This window comes from Mus caroli, chromosome 12, assembly GCF_900094665.2.
Source record: "Mus caroli chromosome 12, CAROLI_EIJ_v1.1, whole genome shotgun sequence".
NCBI classification, from domain to species: Eukaryota; Metazoa; Chordata; class Mammalia; order Rodentia; family Muridae; genus Mus; species Mus caroli.
Genome location: NC_034581.1, coordinates 27,715,739 through 27,736,337, shown reverse-complemented (window position 1 = coordinate 27,736,337; position 20,599 = coordinate 27,715,739). Strand labels below are relative to the sequence as shown.

Below are 20,599 nucleotides of genomic sequence, written 5' to 3'. Positions count from 1 at the left end.
GATGGTTGTGAGCCACCATGTGGTTGCTGGGATTTGAACTCTGGACCTTCGGAAGAGCAGTCGGGTGCTCTTACCCACTGAGCCATCTCACCAGCCCTGCAGGCATGCACTTACAAGTTCAGCTTTATTTCAAGCTGAACTCCTTCTGTTACTTTATTTCTTGCCAGAAATTTATTTTACCTACAACTCAGACAGGAATTCTTGCCTCTCAAACAGAACCTCACAGGAACCAATGTCTGAAAGCCCAAGTAAAACCGAGCCACCACTGACCAGTCAGGAAGTTTCTGATCTGCTTGATGAGGTTCCGCAGGTCCTCGTTGCTCTTGTCCACTTTTTCTTTGGTAGCATTTGTTTTTAACAGGACATCCTGTGCATTCTGCTTCGCCTCATCTGCTCTCACTTTTGCTTCAGAGACCTAAACATGAAGAATAAATAAGCCATCTATGAAACCAGCTTGCTCTCTCTCTAAAGCAGGTCAAACAAGCTGATGTCAACAGACTTAGAAGCAAATGTGTCTGTTAAAGTATGGTGCTTTTATGTAGACTTAAGCACTCAACATGCACAGCCCTGTTCCATATTCTTAGGGCTACCATTTGAAATGTGTTCAAAGCTCTGTTTTGGCTCTAAAACAGCTGGTGGACTGAGGGGAATGTCACTCTAGAACCGTGCTCAATTTTGTGCAGTATAATTACATGTTCACGCATATCTAAGATTTACGCTGCTTTCTCCTAACATGCATGCTACTCCCATGGAGAGAAAGCAAATTCCTAGTCTGACTAAGTGATTAAGAACCTCACCATCACCTTTTTGACCACACAGAAACCTCAGCCTTTACACTGGACAGTGAATTTAGTCAGCCATGTGGAACTGACTCCTTTTCAGACCCTCCCTACAACTGCAAGCCAACAAACAGCAAAACCTGAGCCCACCCACTGACTCACCATCTTGGAGAGCTGTTCGACTTCGGCCAGGGCACTCAGGACATCACGGTCAAAATCCATGGCTTTCTGCCAAGCACTGTGGGCCACAGTGACCAGGCCACCACAGCCAGGCCCCCCACACTTCTTCTCTCCTTCGTCAGTTCTGCAGTTGGGGCCGCCACATTCACTTTCGGAACAGTCAGCCCCTGGAGGCGTCCCACAGGTCTGCAATAAGCCAAGGGTCGGGAACGGGGGTTCCGGGTAAGTCCGCAACAGAATGGCTGGGTGGCCCGAGGACGAAGGTGGACAGGACATATAGAAAGTGTACAGCACACAAGAGCTGCTTTGTTTGAACAAACATGAACAGGGATCGAGAGTGCGCAGAGATGCGAGAACCACCCAGCTTGCTCCCACTGAACTTTAATCTCCAATACCATCTACCCAAACACATATCTTTCTCAAGTTCTGCCAATTCAGCGTCCTGGCTGGTTTAGACTGGGCAACAAGTGCTCTGGTGATCATGGCCTGCTGGCTGGCATGTAACCTGGACATAGCTTGCATCATCGGTCGGGGAGGTGTAGTGAGAAAAGCTGAGAATTTAATCCAGACAGGGAAGCTGGAGGGTAGGATCTGAGTAAGGAAAAGCGCTAGAACATTTCAGATGGGAAAGAACAGTCTGCGTGAACAAAGGGGAATAGAACTTTTTCAAGTTCCCTCAACCACCCCATCCAGCTAGCGAGCACTCAGTCCTTTTTCCTTAGCAGAAACGTCCTAAAGATCATAGCACATGGCTATGGAATACAGATGCAAACAGGGAAATGACAGGCATGCTGTGTGATACGGAAAGGGTTGTGCAGGAACTAAGTTATATTTAGCACTTTATGGATACTATCCTGAGACAAGCAGGATTTACTGCAATGGAAAGCAGTTACCAGAATACACCCAACATAAAAGTATCATTTTAAAGACAGCGTTTTTAGTAGAGATGCTGTGAACTCTTTTGGCTCAAATGTTTGTAAAGTATCTATAATCCTAAATATATTAATAACCACAATAATGGTTTACAGCCCATAAGCATGTTAGAGTAATTATCTTCTATGTTTTACAGCAAAAAATGAGCCCACTCAAGATGCGAACTTAGAAGTCTTAGTAGTGCTTTCTACAAGCTCTCTGGCAAGCACACTGTTTCAACAAACACGAACAAGAACAGAGAGCCAGCACAGCTGAGCTTTTCTCAGTGAAGATCAGGAAGTACTGAGGAAAAAGTCAGTTCACAAGAAGGTGGCAGCGGAGAACCCACAGAAATAATCACAGGATAACTGAAACAAAAAAAGTGAGAGGGAAAAAAAAAAAAAAACCCACTAAGCCATGTCTTAAAAAAAAGCCTGCACAGAGAGGGTGCTGCCACCCCACACCCATTTCCACCCACTCTTTAAGATCCATTCTGTTGAAAGCAGAAGATAATACCAACCCCCAAACTTTGTGCAGGTGTCCAAAAAAACTGACCCCAGTTCAGGATAGGTGACATGCTTTTGTCTGTTTCTGACTGCAGACGTGGGCAGGAGGGGCGGTGGCAGGTACAGAATGGTTAGGGTTTTCCTGTCTCCACTACACATGGCTGCTACAGGGAGGGGGATTGCTGCTCTCCGGTGCTGCTGGGCTCTGTGGTGGAGGCAGTCACCCTCTTAGGCCTTGAGAGAGACCTGGAAATACTTGGTGCCACTATCCAAGGTACCTAGGGCCCAGGGCCATAAAATGAGTGTCTTTGCCGGTTTTCTTCCCACCTGACTCTTAAAGATTCCTCTGTCTAGGCTGAGAAAAACTAGAAGATAATGTTGGTGTATATATAAAAATATATCTCAGTTGTCTCAGGTTTCCTCCCATGAAAAGGAAGAGGAAAACCGCAGGGAAACCTGGCTTGGTTTCCCTTTGGCCTTCCGCCTGGTTTTCATTAAACTCACTACTCAATTTCACCTGGCTCCAGAGTTACTTTTTAAAAGCTTCTAAGAAATTAATCTGCTCTTTGAGGCCAGCTCGGACCTTAATCTTGACCAGGTAATATTACTGGAACAAAGGAACATTTTAGCAAACACCGATGGAAAAAACTTCTGTCCCGGGAACAATTTTGAATTCTTCCACTTGGATGTTGCAGTTCAAAGCAGAACAAGCAAGGTTTTTTTCTTGTTTTTTTGTTTTGTTTTGAAGGCCACAGTATAAAAAGGATCTAGTTTCAGTAAGAAGTCCCTCAGTAGATACAGGAGGTGGGGGAGGGGCTGCCCAGAGGAACAGTTGAGGCAGGAGCAGGCAGGGAGACAGACTCATGCTCTGTTCCCTATGCCTTGATCATGGCTAACCGACAATGGAGCCCAGCACCTTGAGCTCTGGAGTCACCCCTATAGGATTACAAACAGCAATACTGGAGCAAGGCAGAAGGTGTCTGTTTTCTCTGTCTCTTTAAAAAAAAAAACCCACAGCTTATGAGAGCAAACCCCAAGCCTCACCATCTCTGCAGCAGCCGACAGGTCGAGACTTTGCAGTTTGCCGGCCAGTTCATCCAGAAGGCGTGCCTGTTCCTCCTGCTTCTCCTTGAACTGAGACTCTCGCTCCAACATCAGATCTTCTACTCTGTCTCTCGTGAGGGCAGACTGCTCCACAGTGCTGTTGGGGTCTGTGGTGGAGGCATTCACCCGCTTCTCTGCCTCAAGAGAGATCTGGAAATACTTGGTGATGCTATCCAAGGCACCTAGGGCAGGAAATGAAATTGCCCACAGTTAACCTCCTTGTCCCTGGGTCCTCCCCAAACAGTGCCCATTTTTGGTATTTTATAGCCCTGATTTATACTGTAAGGCTTTAGGATTCAAGGGAAAAAAAATCTGGGGGGAAGTAGAGTTTCCCTGTTATGAACAGTAAATCTCTTCTGTCCCATCAGCCCCTGGTCAAGCACTGGTGTGAAAGAAGTCAAGCCATCATGCACACACCATTTCTGTATTTAGGCAAATATCTAAGTCCTGGTGTCAGGCAGCCTGGAGATGTCCAGGTGACTGTTTCTCTTTATCTACTTGGGTCCATTCAAACAATTATTACACACATAAAGAACACAGTACAGTTTGGCTATAGGGACCTATAAAATGAATAATGTGGAATTGTGTCATTAATGTATGTCACCTTTGCTTTTGGGGGAGGGTATGATATAGCCTGCAATATTGATTATTAAAATATTTTTGAGTTACTAAGTAAGCAGTAATCTCAGATGCAAAAGGACTTGCAGAATTAACAATATTTTAGTAGCCACAGAGGCTAAGGCCAGGGAGTTAAACTGAGAAACAGACCACATTTTAATGCAGTAGGGCCTCTACTATGTCTTGTCCCCAAGTCCCATACTGGAAAACCAAGAACTTTAAGCCCCACTTGTGCCAAAGACTCAATTAATAAAGATTTAAAACTGTTAGAACACTTTTTTGTTTGTTTTTAGAAAGTATTAAGGGGGTAGATACAGGGTCATTTATTATCCAGGTTTGAGATTTCTCACCCTGAATATCGGAGTTTTTTATAAATTCCAGCTGTTCTGCCAGCTCTTTCACGGTCTTGTCAAGGCTCTCTGCTTCTGCCTGCAATGCGTCGAGCTCTCCAGCTGTGCTGTTACTCTGTGAAGCTGTATCAGATAATTTCACTTCTACCTGAGCCATCTTTTCTGTGACATCTTTGGTTAATTTCCTGTGGAAAGAAAAGTAAGCTTACCTAAAACTGGCCCAAACTGTCAGTCTTCCCTGTGGGTTCTCCACGAGCACAATCTCTCACCCTCCACCTTCAGACTAGCTCAGTTATACTCCTGTGTTTCAGTTTTCTTCCCAAAGAGACAACGGAAGCTAACACCTTTTCTTCAAATACTCTGAAGAAAAATACCAGTGAACCCTCAGCTCTTTGTGTGTGTGTGTGGGGGGGGGGGGGGGGGGGGGTGAGAGGGAGTTTAAGCCTCTGATATAAAATGAACAAGGGTGAGTGCAGGCTACCAGCTCTGAATGTAGGAAGCTGCAGTAAGCCCCCGACACACAAATATACAGACACACATCACATATTTAACGCTCCTTAAGTTGAGAGGATGCCACGAGTGACCCAACACAGAGAACAGGCACTAAAAAGGGTTACGGGATTTGGTGGCACTGAATATGCGCAGTGGCTTTCCTGGTGATGGTTTTTCCCCAGAGTTTCATTTTTATTAATGAACTGATTCAAAAGAGGCTTTCATTTCTTTTCAGATCTCAAAAATATTACAATTAAGAATAATGTCCAGGCTGCCGGTGGTGGCACAAGCCTTTAATCCCAGCACTTGGGAAGCATAGGCAGGCAGGATCTCTTGAGTTTGAGGCCAGGCTGGTCTACACAAAGAAATCCTGTCTTCAAAACAATGAAATAAACAAACAAGTAATAAAATTATCATTATCTATCTAGAGCCTGTGAGATGGCTCAGCAGGTAAAAAGCTATTTGCTGCTAAGTCTGATGATGACCTCGTTTGATCCCCACACGGTAGATGGAAAAGACAATGCAAGCTGTCCTGTCCTCCACAAGTAAACACCATAGCAGGCACGTGCCTACCGCCTATCCATGGACAGATCAACAATTTTTACTATACATTTAATATTTTTTACTGGATTGGAGCAAACCTAGGACTTGACGTACTTTCAGGGCTTCAACTGGTAAAAATAAGCAGTATTAAAGAAATTACTATCCAGAGACAGCCCAGTGAAGAAGCTGTTTCCGTACAGACACTTCATGATGTTATCAATGATGCTTTTCATGAGACAACAGAAAAATAATTTGGGAATGAGTGTCCTATTTGTGGTGATGCGAGTTCCCCAGGGAGTAGCAATACTTAAAGTGACAATTTTGGGTATAATTTTTCTGTGTGTTATCCTTGCATTACGCTGTAGGGCAATGGCATTAGGTGAGCGAGGAATCAATGTGCCACTCAAATTCAAAGCCTTACACATGGCAAAGCTGAGACTCTATGGATCTTCTGCCTCAAGTCCAGTCCAGCTGCAAGCACTGAGCCTCAATCTACCCTGCTCACAGCCAACACTGTAGATAAACAAGGGGCCCAAAGCCTGTAACAGACTAGAAAACCTAGCAGACGTACCGCTCCAGGAAATCTTTGCTATTCAAATACTGAAAAGCCTTCGTGAGTGATTTTTGGCTCATTAACTACTTACTCTGCCTCCTCAAAGAGAATGCCAATGTTTTTCAGTGGTTCCGCTGCTGGGCTCTGGGCCAGGATGTCTTTTATCTCATTGACTTTCTTCTCTACAGAGTCCACGGTCTCTCGGTAGGGACCAATCACACCACTGATTTTCAGAGCCTTGGCTTTCTCCAGGAATTTGTGGGTCCTGTTGGTCAGTTCACCAATGATGGCATCCCAGAGAGCAAAGCACTGGTGGCAGGGTGTGCAGTCAGGAAAGACCCCCGAGTAACCTCTGGTGCACTTGTCGCAGCGAGGACCCTCTACACCCTCCACACAGACACACTGGCCCGTGGACTGGTCACACTGAGGTGTCTCAATGCCCCTGGGATCACAATCACAGGCTGGAAGGGAAACAGAAATGCTAGTTGACTGACGACATCACAAGCTCCAGTGACAAAATCTGGCATTTAATATCCCCAAATCACTGTTAGAGCTTCAAGTGGCTTGCCCTAGTATGCTAACCCACTGACCCTTTCTTAAGAGTAATGGTAATTTAAAGAGTCAGTAGATAAGCCTTGCTAGCCACTTATTTTGCGGCAAGCATTGCGTATGTGTAACATGTGTGTAACATTATTCAACCTTCACACCATCCCTGTGTCTGGGCAAAACACTATTTCTGTGAAGGAGAAACCAAGGTAGAGGCATTATATGACCTGCTCAGAGTCTCACAGCCAGGAAATGATTTAGTACTCTGCATCTCCAGGGCCCATCTTGGCCTCCATCCCACCTCTGCTTCCAAATCTGAGCTCCCATATAACAAGGCGGCCTAGATGGTTCAGACTGCATCCTTTGCCAGAAGATACATCCTAAAGGACCGGCACCTAGCTAATCAAGCCACCTGCTCACCAAGCAAAGTACCTTGTGCTTGGGAAGCTCAACAGAAAACCAAATCTCAAGGAAATATGAAGAAATCAAAATCTCTGGTTTAAAAGCTTCCACTACAGACAATACACCTTGTATCTGCCACTGTGACTAAATACCCTCACAGTATAAGCAACGGACTCATGAAAATGTCAGAAGTGACCCCAGGGAATCTTGGGAACCACAGGAAGCCAGTTTGTCTATGACTGGCTCGATGTTGCTGGTACCTTACCCAGAGGCAAAAATGGCAAAAGGTAAAATCCTGCCTGGCACAGGGGAAAACTACCACTTCTGGTCAACAGCTGACGGAAATTGCTTATAATCCAATGCCTCTCACCCTTGCTTAGGCTTCTGACCCACAGGTGAGAACCATCTTCCCATCAGTACTTGCCTTTTCCCAGGATTGGTAGAGTTTGAACAACAAAGGGTCTCTACGTGCATCCCTGGCCCATTCTGGGTAAAGGTGTGAACATAAGACAAATTTTCCCTCTTGTTTCCCTAGGCAGAGCATGGACTCCCAGGGAAGAGGCACACTATCTTAAAGCATTTTTCTACATGGCACCAAGCAAAACATTAACTTATATTTGGGAGTTCAATAGCCTTTACCAAATGAGCTCCTAACATCACCTATAAGCACTCAAGAGGCATTTCGCCTATCAGTTTACATATCAGTATGAGAAATAGCCAGCTAAAGCGGCAGTGCCTCTGTGACAAAGCACAAAACCCAACCTTTGCTACATCAATAGCTCTGCTTTGCCACCTAAATGCTTTCTCCTGGAGCATCATCCAGGATCAGTCCTGACAGCCACTTATCTCCAACCTAAGCCTGAAGGGTTTGACTGACACTTGCCACGGGGGCTTTACATTGCTCACTTAACTGTCTATCACCTTTAACAACAAGGTTAAGGAACCCAGCGCCACAGTTAGAACAATTATGGATGGAGGCTATAAATCTTGTCTTTCCACAAACCCCTTATGTCCTAGGGCAAGGAAAGGAAGCTAGGACAAAAAGTGGGGGGGGGGGGAACTCAATCCTAGAAAGGAGTCAGGGCTTCCACATCTGTAAGAAGAGTTGTGAAGTGCTAGTGGGGGCACTGGTACACAGCAAGAACTCTTCACTCACTCGTCTCAGTCACTTCCCTTGTCCCTGCCGTCCCTACATGTTTGGTGGTCTCCTGCTCCAAGGTACCTGATCACATTTCCACTGGATAAAGGCAGGAAGAGAGTGTGTGTTCGTTTTGGTCTTATTTTGGTATATTTTCCAGTAATAACTTGTTCAAAAGCTTAAAGCTTAGCACATTCTAGTAACTGTCAGGACTGTGAAGCACACTTTTCCTTGGTGTGTCCATGTTTTAGAACAAAACTTTAGGATTTCAAAATTAAAGCAACAACCCCCAGTCACAACTTTTCTAGCAAGAACTTTTTTTGTTGTTTTGTTTGAACTGTTTTTGGAGGGCAGTGACTTATCAAGCCAGAAGTCACTGAAGCTGTGAATGATCTGTGGACCATTTGTTCTCTGTTCCTCAAAAAAGCATCTCATGCCGGAGTCACTCTGTGAGCTTCTCTTCCCTCGGAAGATTAAGAAGCGATTTCAGCCAAGCGTGGTGGTACAGACCTTTAATCCCACCAGACAGATAGCTGAGTTCCAGGCCAGCCAGGCCACCCCCGGGGTGGGGGTGGGGTGGCAAGCAGCATGTTAAAGTCACAGAGGACTACAAAGGCCAAGCTTCACTTTACATCATGTTCACAGTGGGAGACTATAGGGGAATGTGTAGTGACAACTCAGAGAAATCAGGGAAAGGCCTGGCCAAGTCTCTGTCAGCTTTTCAAGTGAACAGGAAGAGCTCAGATAACACTGTGGCTAGAGAGCTGGTGCTGTTAAGGTTTAAGAACAAGTTTATTTCACTTGGTAACACGCAGTGGTCTCCCAAGCTCAAAACGGCCTAGAACTGTAAAACAAAACACAAGAAGCAAAATGACCTTGTGTTTACAGGAACCGTATGAGCTGTGGCTTTTGGATGGGCTGGTGACCGTGCAGCTGCTCCAACAGAAAGTTTCTACTGAAAAAAGTAGTTAGTGGCTTTAATTCTGAGCGGGTAAAGAAGAAAATGTTTAAATTACAGTATCAAAAGTCTTGAGTAGAGAGGAAGAGACCAATGAACAGATGACTACCATCATCCCCTAGTCTACAAGAAATCCAACTTCTCATCAAGGATGCATATCATCTGGGAAAGTCCTTTGCTGATGGTAAATAAGTCACAGCCCAGGCCAGAGGCACACATAAGAGTGTTACGGGTATTTCTCAGATGTCCAAAAAACTAAGTAACAAAGAGAGGAACTGCCAGAGATACCACCAAATACCCACTAAATGATGGCTATATTCAAACAGTTGACATTTCAGGCTCTGGTTTCATTAAGAATTCTTGTTTCTGAACAGTTGACTGATCTCCTAGTAAATGGAGTTTGCCCTTAGAGAGAAATTGGTTGGCATTTCCCAACACAGCTAGAGATGCACATGGGACATCTCTATTCCCGTATGTAGAAAGAATACATGCTGCCTCTTTGAATTTTCTTGAAAAGACTACACCATGTAGGATGTTGGGGGGACCATATGAAACATGCTAACGGATCACCTGTAAGATAAATTTCAGATTATCTGAGTTTTACCCCTGTCTGGATACCTTTAAGGGCCTTTAAAAGAAAACCACACAGAATCCATACACACCACACAGAGGTGTGATTCTCTGTAGAGGCTTAAAAAAGTGCTCCAGGGTGGCAGAGAGAAAGTGTATTAGGTAAAATACTTGCTGCATAAACATGAGGGTCCAACTTTTGATCCCTAAAAAAAAAGTCCAGAGTGATGGTAGAGGCTATAACTCAGTCCGTGGAGGCAGAGATGGCAGCGCCTAGAGACTGATGGTGAGCTCCAGGCCAATGAGAAATCCTGTCTCAAAAAACAAGGTGGACAGTGCCCGAGGGAGGGCAGTGAAGGTTGCCCCTTTCCACATGCATGCACACACTTGTGTCTGCTCCAAAGAGTACTTTATGACAAACTGGACACCGGAGAGAGGGCATCCTTTCCTCCAGAAAGGATGAATGATGTAAAGAAACCTGAAGGTGGATTCATGGAAGGTGATGACGCATGAAAGATAGGCTGTATCATGTCAATTAGTCGCAGGGGGTCTCACCTATGATACATCTGACCTGGCTGCTCTTAAAAACAAGCAAACCACAAAAGCCTATTTGAGGAACATGCAGACATGGTCCTCTAAGTGGCAGACAGCGGATGAGCTCTGCACTTCTAGGTAGGATCTGCTATTGCTCAAACGACTGCTCTTTAAGTCTGACTCTTAAAATAACTCTGTCGATTGCTTGCTCTTGTGTGGTACTACGTACGGGATGAAACAGTTTAAGACACATTTAGAACGACTACAGTGGCCCACAGTCTTGACGGGAGAATTTAGACTGCACAGGTATCTGCTGTCTGTAGCTATTTCAGCCATGCTGACTTTGTCCATAACCAGTTAACAGCTACCTCTCCTTTGACAAGGGGCGGGGCCACAGAGGAAACCCAGATGCACTGTGTATGTATCCACTGCACACCTGTCACTACTGAAGAAGTGAGAGAAGCCCACACAGCCCACAAAACCAGGATCATTTTGCACCATGAGAAGGAATGTCATCTAGCGGTTTTTGCTTTCCACAGATTTTGCTACACGTTTTAGATGGCATGCTCTCTCACATGTTCTCTGCTGAGAGCATGTATTAGCTGACAACTACTACCGCAGCACTCTCTGCTATCACGGGGAGAAAGACTAAGCTGCTGAGAATGTGCCAAAACAACGTGCGGTGGATGGCCCTGGATGACGTGCTAGCTGCTGCCATGGCTAAGGTTTCAATGTTCCGGGAATAAAACCTGCCCAGCCCAAAGGATGTAATCTGTCTTACATTTGAGAAGTGTGTGTGTGTAAAGCCCAACTGGCCACTATTAAAAAAAATGCAAAAAGTATTAATCATGTATGTATTAATAAAAACTAGTAAATACCATCAACAAAACCCCAACTCTCTTATTATTTCTAAATATGTTTTTGTTCTATCACTAAGGGTTTTTTTTAAATTCTGATTTTTATATTTTTCTGTAAATTTACAAACAATATTGCCTCAACTTCAGTACCTTTGAAACCCAGAGGAAACCCTAGCCCACTGCGCTCACAATGGGAATTCACCTACATGGCCGTTGCTTACACATACATGTGAGGTTCTTGCTTCCTCACAGCCTCCCCTTTCCTCTGGGTCTCCCCTGCCCACTGAACAGAGTCCACCCTCACCAACTTGGCATTAAGACTTCTCAGTATTTGGGGAAACTGAACGTCCTCATGACTCAAGCTAAAATTGTCTCCTAGGGTCCTTCTCCTGGCACACTATGACCTGGCTGGTGTTCCTGCCCTCTGGCGAGGACAGTCATTTTCTCTCTTTCATTGCCAGCTGCCAACAGGAACGCCAGGCACGAGGCAAGAGCAAGGGCCCTAGTTCCGCCCTCCTCAGAGGCATGGCTCTGGGCAAGCTCCGTACCCTCTGAGCCTGACATCTGTCAGCAGTGATGAGGAGGCTACATTCATCTGCACAGGTTATTTGTTGTAATCCATAAAACTATGTATATACCTAAAAAGTGATCAGTACTAAAAAGATTCTCTGAAAATTTACATGCCCCGTTTTCCCCAAATAACCCATTAAGTGCTTCTGGTTTAGGAAGAAGTGCCCTTTGACATAAGGTCTCATGGAGCCCAGGATAGTTTAAATTCATTATGTAATGAAGAGTGGTCTTGAATTCCTTAGCCTCATGTCTTTGCCTCCAAGTATATACCATCAGGTCTAGCCCACTCACTTTTGACTGTACACCTAATAAGACTGCTCACCTTCGTGTTTGGAAACTGAACTCTGATTTTGAACACAGAAATGATGCAATGTGAAAATGAGGTCATGGGTTATCTGTGGCTCCAACTTCCTACCATGCCACAAGGCCAAAGGCTTGCTTGCGAAGAGTTTGCATAAAAACTCCTATCTCACTAAAAGGACAGGAATACAGGGCTGACCACAAGTTTAATAACCAGAAGTGGCATGACCGAAGGACTGAATCATCCACTGACCTCCTTGTTATTAGGTTCAAATCTGGGACAAATGGCTGAGGTGCCCATTTGGCATACCACAGGGGACCTGGCCTCCAGGTTCTTCCTGCATCCCTCAGTTCTTAATGTCACAGGATATGGCTGGCACACCCCACTTTCTGCTGCCTTTCCCCCACAGGCTCTTCCCCGTACAACCCAGCCATCTTGGTGATCCGCCCTTTGGTACCTTGGGCCTCCTGGCTGCCAAACCTGGTTTCCCTCTCTCTTTTCTTCCCTGCCTTTCCCTGCATGGCTCAGGGTCATGACCACAATGGACTCTTCCAGATGTCTATGCCTCTGCGCTCCCTTTTATCTAAAATGAACTTCCTCCTCCACCACACCTTGGTGCATTCGCGTGCTTTCCTTTTTATTTCCTTTTTTTCCATTCACTTTATGTGTGCCATAGCAGCCCCCAAATATTAAAAGCTGCTTTGATAGGAAGGAAATCTTAATACTTTCATCCTCTTAGATGCAGCTTACATTTTTCTGACATTCCTGTCCCTTCCTGTTGTCTGCCTTGGCAATAAACCTTCAGTTCTGTAACGAAAGCTGAAGGACAGTGGATTCGGCCCCCATCCTGCCTCTCTCCACGAGCTTTTAAGTGGAGACGGGAGAGTCCACATGCTAGGCTTTGCTGGGTCCTGCCTGTCCCAACTATCAAGACGGGCACTGGGACATCAAAGGCACCATAGACAACCTATCAGGAGTCGAATACAAAGCTCACACTCTGTGGGTCACATGCCTGTTAGGCTCCAAAGGACACCTAACCTTCTCAGTATACAACCAACTCCACTGGCCTGCTCTCAGGGACCTAGCAACTGCTCATGTCATCCATGCTGTGGATAAAAGGCCCCTCCGGCTACTCCAGATCCCCCAACCCCCTCTTCTCTGCCGTGCTGTCTCTGTCTTTCTCTCCGGTCTGCACGGTAATTTTCCTGGCCTCATTTTCTGAGACCAGTGAGCCCGCCCAAGAGCTGCCCCCAATAAACCTGCTTTTATACTTTTAACTCGGCTTAAACTGGCTTATTTTGTCAAGGGTAAAACTTTATTAATGTTATTAGGATTATATAGGACTTTTTGTTAACTAAAGTCAGAGTTCTCTAAAAGCTCCAATGCAGTCTGATTTCCTGAGTCACAATGGAAATAACGATAAAAAGACAATTGGCTAGGCTTGACAGTGTACGCCTGTAACTCTAGTATTTGGGAAGTCAAAACATGAGGGTAAGGGCTGGTGAGATGGCTCAGCAGGTACGAGCACCCGACTGCTCTTCCAAAGGTCCTTAGTTCAAATCCCAGCAACCACATGGTGGCTCACAACCATTCGTAACAAGATCTGACTCCCTCTTCTGGTGTGTCTGAAGACAGCTACAGTGTACTTATATGTAATAAATAAATAAATCTTTAAAAAAAAAAAAAAAAACATGAGGGTAAGGAATTCGAGGCCAGCCTGGCCTACATGAATTCCTATCTCAAAAGAGCAGACGGAGCAGGAAGGGGAGCCATTGTGGAAGAAATGTTAACCCCAAGAAAAGAATGTGGGCATTCTAAAGATGAATATGGAGGCAAGGAACGTATGGCATTTCTTTCTTTCCTTTTCTTTTCCCTTTTCCTTTCCCTTTCCCTCTTTTCTTTTCTTTTCTTTCCTTTCCTTTCCTTTTCTTTCGTGTGGTATTGAGAAATGGGGCCTCCCATATGGGAGGCAAGTGCTGAGGTACAGAGTCCCCCAGCCCACCACCCCAAGCCCTCACCTATGCCTTGACATTGCACTTCTGCCAAGCAGAAAGCCATTGACCTTTCAGGGAGCCTGTGGCCCTACACAGGCACTGCGGTCTTCCCTCTGCCATCTATGAATGGACAGAAAGATTCCTCCTGTGACCCCAACCCCTGCAGGGCACGGAACAAAGCTTCAGGCCGTAGACTGAACCAGCTCGTTCAGCACTGGCTATATGAGACTTTCCATCCCAGCACAGTGATGGGCTTGTTCAGACTTGGCACAATAGGCCAAGAGCCCCACGCTGCCTGGACAATTGCAACATTCAACCATTTGTACGCTGGAAGCTCCGAGCATTTGTCTTTCACATAACTACATTTCTTTCCCATAAGGAGACTACTTGGTTATGACCTTAGTCTTTCTATAAGCACACTGTTTCTTGGCAGCAGAAAGTCTGTATTTTTGGCCTCCAACAAACCATTTCAACTGAAAATATATCTGGTGATTCATTACACAATTCCAAGAGAGTGTGGCTTTTAACTCCCAGGGGCACTTCTTGTCCTTGCTGCCCTCTGGGGTCCTCCTATTGTCAAACATTCCAGTACAAACAGAACCCTGAGCTATGTCTTACTCTGTAGCAGTCCCTGTCCTCAGCCTTGTTACCGCCCAGGCCACACATAGCCCCAGGGCTAGCGATGAATCCCTTTCCCAACCCTATAATTTCCAGTCTTCTCTTTGGGGGCTTTGTAAAGTCTGAGCATTTTTCACAGAGTCTCAACAGCATTGGGGGCCTAACAGATTCTTGTTTAAAGGCCTGCCTGAATGGGGCCTATGCTCTTTAGAACACACTTTCCAGCTCCTGGACACTAAGGTCTAGCAGTAGCCAAGCCATCATGGTGGTCAAGCTAAGTTCTCCCTTCTACAAATTCCTAGCCCCCTCCCCTTCCCTGTCTAGTCTCAGAGACTGAGGAGAAACCGTATAGAACTTAATGTTAAAGAAAGTGTGACATTTTATAACCAAACTGCCAAATGTAGACAGGCAGATCAAGGACTTTTACCCTACACCTTAATACTTCAGGAAACATCTGAAAAAGAGGGTGGAAGGATGGTATGGTTTAGGAGGAAGCAAGGAGAGATAGAATCTCTACATTCAGGTCCTATCAGTCTTTGAAAACTTTTTAATGTTGGGCTGAAGGAGTGGGAATCTCAGGGTGAAATTGTGGAAAGATCTGAGATCAAACTTGTAGAAGCAAACTCTATGTGTATTATATTGAAAACTATACATGTATAAGATGTGTATATCCATGCAGAACTAGAGAAGTAGGAAGATGAAAACCATATTGAGAGAGGTGCATGCAGGCAAAAGAGCCAGGACTCTCTTCTCCTAATGCGGAGGCTCCACATGAATTGAAATCAGGCAGCTGGCCCCATAAGCCCACTCTCTGCCATGGATCACTCCATTTGTCTGCCTTCCTGGTGCACTGTAGCCACTGGGACCACCCCAGCATAATGACCTTTCTAGTTTCTTTATGAGTCTGGTTATCTTAAAGGGGAAAAGGAAATACACAGGGAACAGGAGGCTGGGCAGGTACGTCCGGTGACACATTAAAGTGGCTGGTTCTACAACTTTCAGGCCCTTCTAATGGAAGTGGAAAGTCGAACCTTCCTAGGAAACCACATCTGGATTCAAGAACTATCACTGGAAATGCACTTATTGATGGGTGTAATACATCATCCCTGTGTGAAACAGACGGTGACCTAAGATGTCCATTCAAACCCCTGCGAAGCCTCACTGAAAAAATCAAAAGCAGAAGCAATTTAATTTGTTCAGGTCCCAGCCACCATTTCCCTCTCCTGCTGCTAAGGCTCCAGCTTCTGTCGGCTGCTGAATGAGCTAGCGACAGACTGGAGACCTCTTATTTCTTGTTATTATAGCCAAGAGAGGAAAAGGCTATTCTTATATTTTGAGTTAAACAAGGACTTACAAGAAAAACATACCAAGGAGAATGTAAGGAACCATAGGAAATGTTTACCCAAAGATATGCTTAAAAATAGGGAAGAAAAAGGGAGAGATGGATGGGAGATAGTTTAAGCAGCTTATAAAATCAGTTGCCTGGTGAAAGCATCGGTAACAGTATAAAAATTAGCTCATGGGGTTTAGTAGTTGGGCTGTTTGTTTGCTTTTGCTTTTTAAGAGAGGCTCTTGCTATGTTGACCAGCCTGGCCCAGAACTTCTGCCTTTTCTGCTTCAGACTCCTACGTGTTAGCATTTACAGGCACACCCAGCAGAAATATTACAAAAAGTCCCCTTTCTCTCAGACTAAATGAGAATCTGGGTTTAAATCGCATCAAAAGTTAAGACTTGGAACCCCAACCATATCTACTTAACTCAAGGCTCTGTAACACATCCCCACCCCAAGTCTCTGGTGTAAACACTGTATTAGCACCCTGTTGTCAGAGTCTGCTTGAGTTGTGTAACAGGCTGAACTTAACGAGGAATTGTATCTGTACATGTATGACCGTATCTGTACATGTATGATCAAGGAAGCCGCCCACAGTACATCGTTCAGAGAAAGAAACAATCAATTGGCTGGCATGACCACATAGCTCCACTTTGCTGACAATGACTATAAAAAGTGTCCGTTTCCCAGCACTTGGGAGGTAGAGGCAGGCAGATTTCTGAGTTTGAGGCCAGCCTGGTCTACAAAGTGGGCTCCAGGACAGCCAGGGCTACACAGAGAAACCCTGTCTCAAAAACAAACAAACAAAAGTGTCTGTGTACACTAGAGGATGTGCACATGCCCCTGCCTGTTTGTGTGCCAAGACAAATGCCTCCTTGGTGTGGGGCTGAAGAATTGAGCACATCCTCTGTTTAGTACACACATTTATCCACAAGGCTAGATTAAAAGTTCTGGCCACACCTCTCAAAAAAAAAGCACGAATGTGTGATGTCATTTTGACTACACTTTATAGAGTCTACCCAAAGCCCTGTGGACCTAAGGCCCACCCAACCAAAGCATCAGTATGGAGCCTGGCCTCACCTCGGCATTCCACATCAGGGTCTCCCCAGAAGAGCTCCTGGCACTCGCTGCAGGTTCGGCCTCCAAAGCCCGGCATGCACTGGCACTGTCCTGTGAACTGCAGTCCAAACACAGACCTGTCAGGAGGTCTCCGTGGAGAAGCCAGTTGTAACTTGCCCCAACCCAGTTACATGGCAGAAGTGGAACCTGGATGCCTGTGATGTAGACGGGGGTAGACGGGGGAGGGTGCCACACCAGCACCTCCTAGCTGTTCTCTTACAAGGGGCTTGGAATATTCTCTGGCACAGTAGCATCTCTGCATCTTCAACCTTAGTTTCAGAGATTGACATCAATCCTACACCACCCCTGGCTTATCTCACTCTGGGCAAGTTAGCCTGGGTCAGCAATCCTGAGAATGGCTATGTAGTTGCTTTCTTGTTTTGGGGGGAGGGGGGGAGGTGGAGGAGGTTTTGAGAAAGGGTTTCTCTGTATAGCCCTGGCTGTCCTGGAACTCACTTTGTAGACCAGGCTGGCTTCGAACTCAGAAATCTGCCTGCCTCTGCCTCCCAAGTGCTGGGATTAAAGGCGTGGGCAACCACGCCCGGCGGCTATGTAGTTTCTTTCAAGCTGAGCGACTATAAGAGCTATTTGATTTGGGGGTCAAAATAGGGAAAGAAATGACATTTGAGTCTGCATCCATGGCTGGACACTGTATTGAAATGCTATGAATGGGTTAAATGACGGTTCTGTGCACAACAGTATTGCCTTAGCCAAGAAGGACAAGCAAGGACTAACAGCCAGTCTACACTCTGGCCTTCCTCCAAATGGAACAGAGTCACCTGATGGGCTAGCTGTACCTGAGCCTCTCAGAGGCATCCCCTGGCCACAGCCCCTCACCTCGTTGCAGGATGGCCCAAAGGAATGCGCAGCATTGCAATCGCAGGGCCCGCAGCCAGTCCCGCTAGCCAGCTGCCAGGTGTTGGGCGCACACCGGTCACAGTTCTGCCCGATCACATTGGGAAGGCACGAGCACTGACCAGTGGCTTTGTCACAGTGGCAGTCAGAGCCATTACAATGTTCCTTCACCGTGCCCAGGTAATTGCAGACACACTCTGAAATAGAACAGCATCATCAAATTCAAGTCTGGTCACATCACGAATACACAACACGCAGAGGTTAGCTCCATCTAAACAGCCAAGACCTTTCCTTCCCTAAATCTCAATGTTGACATGCAAGAAAAAAATGAAAATTAAAAAAAAAAAAAAAAACTAAACTAAAATTACCATCCTTTAGAAGTTCTCATGATACACATTGTGCATCTGGCACTTCCCGGACAGCGGACATGTTCGCACAAGCTATGGCCGACTTTGCTTGCTTGTGTGTTTTCATGACACACAGACTCAAATGGGAGTCATTTAAAAATTTAACTGGAAATTATAAAACCGCACCAATGCAAACTGAGACATCCAGTGATTTTTAAACTCCTAGCAGGAAGCAGCCACAGCATCATGTCAGAAGCAGGAGCCAGAAACTCTATCAGCTAAAAAGACTTTAAGGAATCCAGTCCTGCGAGTCCCCAACATTCCACACGTTTATAAATAAAAACAGAGGCCTGTGGGCTTTGCAGCCAGAAAGCCTGGCTGATCTCCTGATAAGACAGAGGTAATAAGGTCTGGAAGAAAGCTTTTACCATTGTTATTTCTGTCTCTGCCTGAGGAGAGAGGCGAAGCCACCCACAGTGGGAATCCAGGTCTAAAGAACCCCCCAGTTGGCAAGCACGTGGGAAGAACACATCTCCATGCCCTCTATTGCCTGGCATTCATCTTGATGACAGGCACAATTTCCCCTGGCACAGAGCCACATCTTGAGACTTGTCTTGCTCAGAGAATGAGGATTTAGAGATTAAAAAAAAAAAAATTCAGTCTCATCTTTCATCTGTTGAATGTGTCATTTTGCCTCATTGAACAAGGGTTTCTCCCTGTGAAATAAGCACTCCAACAACAAAATCCTGATAAGAGGAGGAGGGGGTGGGGGATGGGGTGAGAACCGCCGTAGTGTGCGTCTTACTTCTACAGTCTTGCCGAAGAGCATCGCCGTAGTACCCATACTGGCAGAGCTGGCAATGGTCCCCTTCCGTGTGGTACAGGCACTTGAGGCATCGTCCCGTCTCCTTGTCACAGGCTTCTGGATCGGTAGTGTCAATGTTGTGGTGGCACTGACATGGTTGACATGAACCCCCAAAGTCTGAGGGATTGCCAAAAAATCCAGAGGCACAGTCATCACATCTGGAGCCTACGGGAAGATAAAACCAAGCAAAATGTTCAGATAGTCCGCTGCATTTCAGTCCTGGGGCAACCAAGTACTGACTCACTCCTTTAAGTCCTGTGTCTGTGATCTCAGTGAGGAGGGACAGCTTCTCGCTGTGAGAGAAAAGTGTTCTGTGCTCCCCGACACTGCTATAGCAGCCTTAGAGGCTGCAGCCCAATGGGTGGGAGACCCTTAGCTTCTAGTCATATTGGGTGGAGTAGGCTAGGAGCTAAACAGAGATGTGATCATGTATGTGTAGTTGGGTGTTAGAATCCTAACCCAAGCATTAGACACAAACGGAAGAATCCTTTGGGAACAGCCAGGAAACTGAGCTCCTCAGGGCTGAGCCAGTTTCCTAAGAAACCCTAAAATCACATACATGCATGAAGTATTTCTCGAGCTGTGCATAAGCCAATCTAGCAGTCGATCAGCGGCTTCATGGCTAGAATAAAGGACCCTCCCACTCCCACCCACCCACACGCACACACACACACAAATGGCTGACTTCAGATAACGGAGTATACATGGTAGGATGTGTTCAGCTATGACCCTTCCTGTTCTTGGCAATTCTCCATATGATCTTTTCTTTAGCCTAGCGCAGGGCCACCTCATAGCTCCCAGACATTTGCTAGAGGTCAGGTTATAAGAAGAAAAAATTTAAAAGGAAATTAATTTTACTTGTATTTAAAAGTGAGAAATTATTCCTAAGGAGAGTCATGTGTTCAAATGCTGGTGATCCTGTTGCTTTAACTCCATTATCTTCTATATCCAAGGGCCGACTCTGCCCCCACGTGCTACCAGGTAAAGGGCAAGATCGTCGTGAATCCCTTAAGTCTTATGTGAATTTAACTGGTTTGCTCTTCATCTTTCTCTCACTAACCGTGAACTCAAAGACACATTGTCTCCTGCCTCTTTGCTTCTTAAGCGCATGACTTACCAATGTACCCAGGATCACAAACACACGCAAGCTGGAGAGTGACGGGGTCTTGATAACAGCTCCTGGCAAACTGGCGTCCACTGTCAGGACCATCAGGACAAGGGCAAGGGCGACAGTGGTCTCCTGACCCAATGATGGGATCACCGTAGTAGCCAGCCAGGCACCTGCCATGGGTGTAGGACACAATGAGCCATGGCCCAGTCATAAGAAAAGGCTCAGAAACTCTCTTCTGCTTGAGGACCTGATTCTTCATGAACAACCACCATTCTTAACTTCTAGTTAGAATCCCACAAAAGACTTGTTTCAACAGGTTTGCTGGGTTCCTCTACCAAATCTTGTGACAAGCAAGATTCCTGGTGATGCTGATGTTGGCTGATGTGGGAGATGCTTGCAAGTCCATGCATTTAGGGTGACACCCCTGAATTAGTGTGACGCTCTCCT

The 20,599-nt window shown here is 45.8% G+C and overlaps 1 protein-coding gene across 3 annotated transcripts in view; it reads right to left on the bottom strand.

Annotated features, from left to right (window-relative positions):
* The window catches only part of Lamb1 (laminin subunit beta 1), a 66,975-nt gene that overhangs the window by 5,773 nt on the left and 40,603 nt on the right, over positions 1–20,599 (bottom strand). For all 3 annotated transcript variants that reach the window (XM_029484614.1, XM_021179111.2, XM_021179110.2), the window contains 9 exons: positions 20,159–20,322; positions 18,982–19,206; positions 17,812–18,026; positions 16,936–17,032; positions 6,129–6,498; positions 4,450–4,634; positions 3,422–3,663; positions 942–1,145; positions 271–415 (listed from right to left, as the gene is read on the bottom strand). In XM_029484614.1, coding sequence (XP_029340474.1) covers positions 271–415; positions 942–1,145; positions 3,422–3,663; positions 4,450–4,634; positions 6,129–6,498; positions 16,936–17,032; positions 17,812–18,026; positions 18,982–19,206; positions 20,159–20,322 — 1,847 coding nt within the window. The remainder of the gene's footprint in view (positions 1–270; positions 416–941; positions 1,146–3,421; positions 3,664–4,449; positions 4,635–6,128; positions 6,499–16,935; positions 17,033–17,811; positions 18,027–18,981; positions 19,207–20,158; positions 20,323–20,599) is intronic.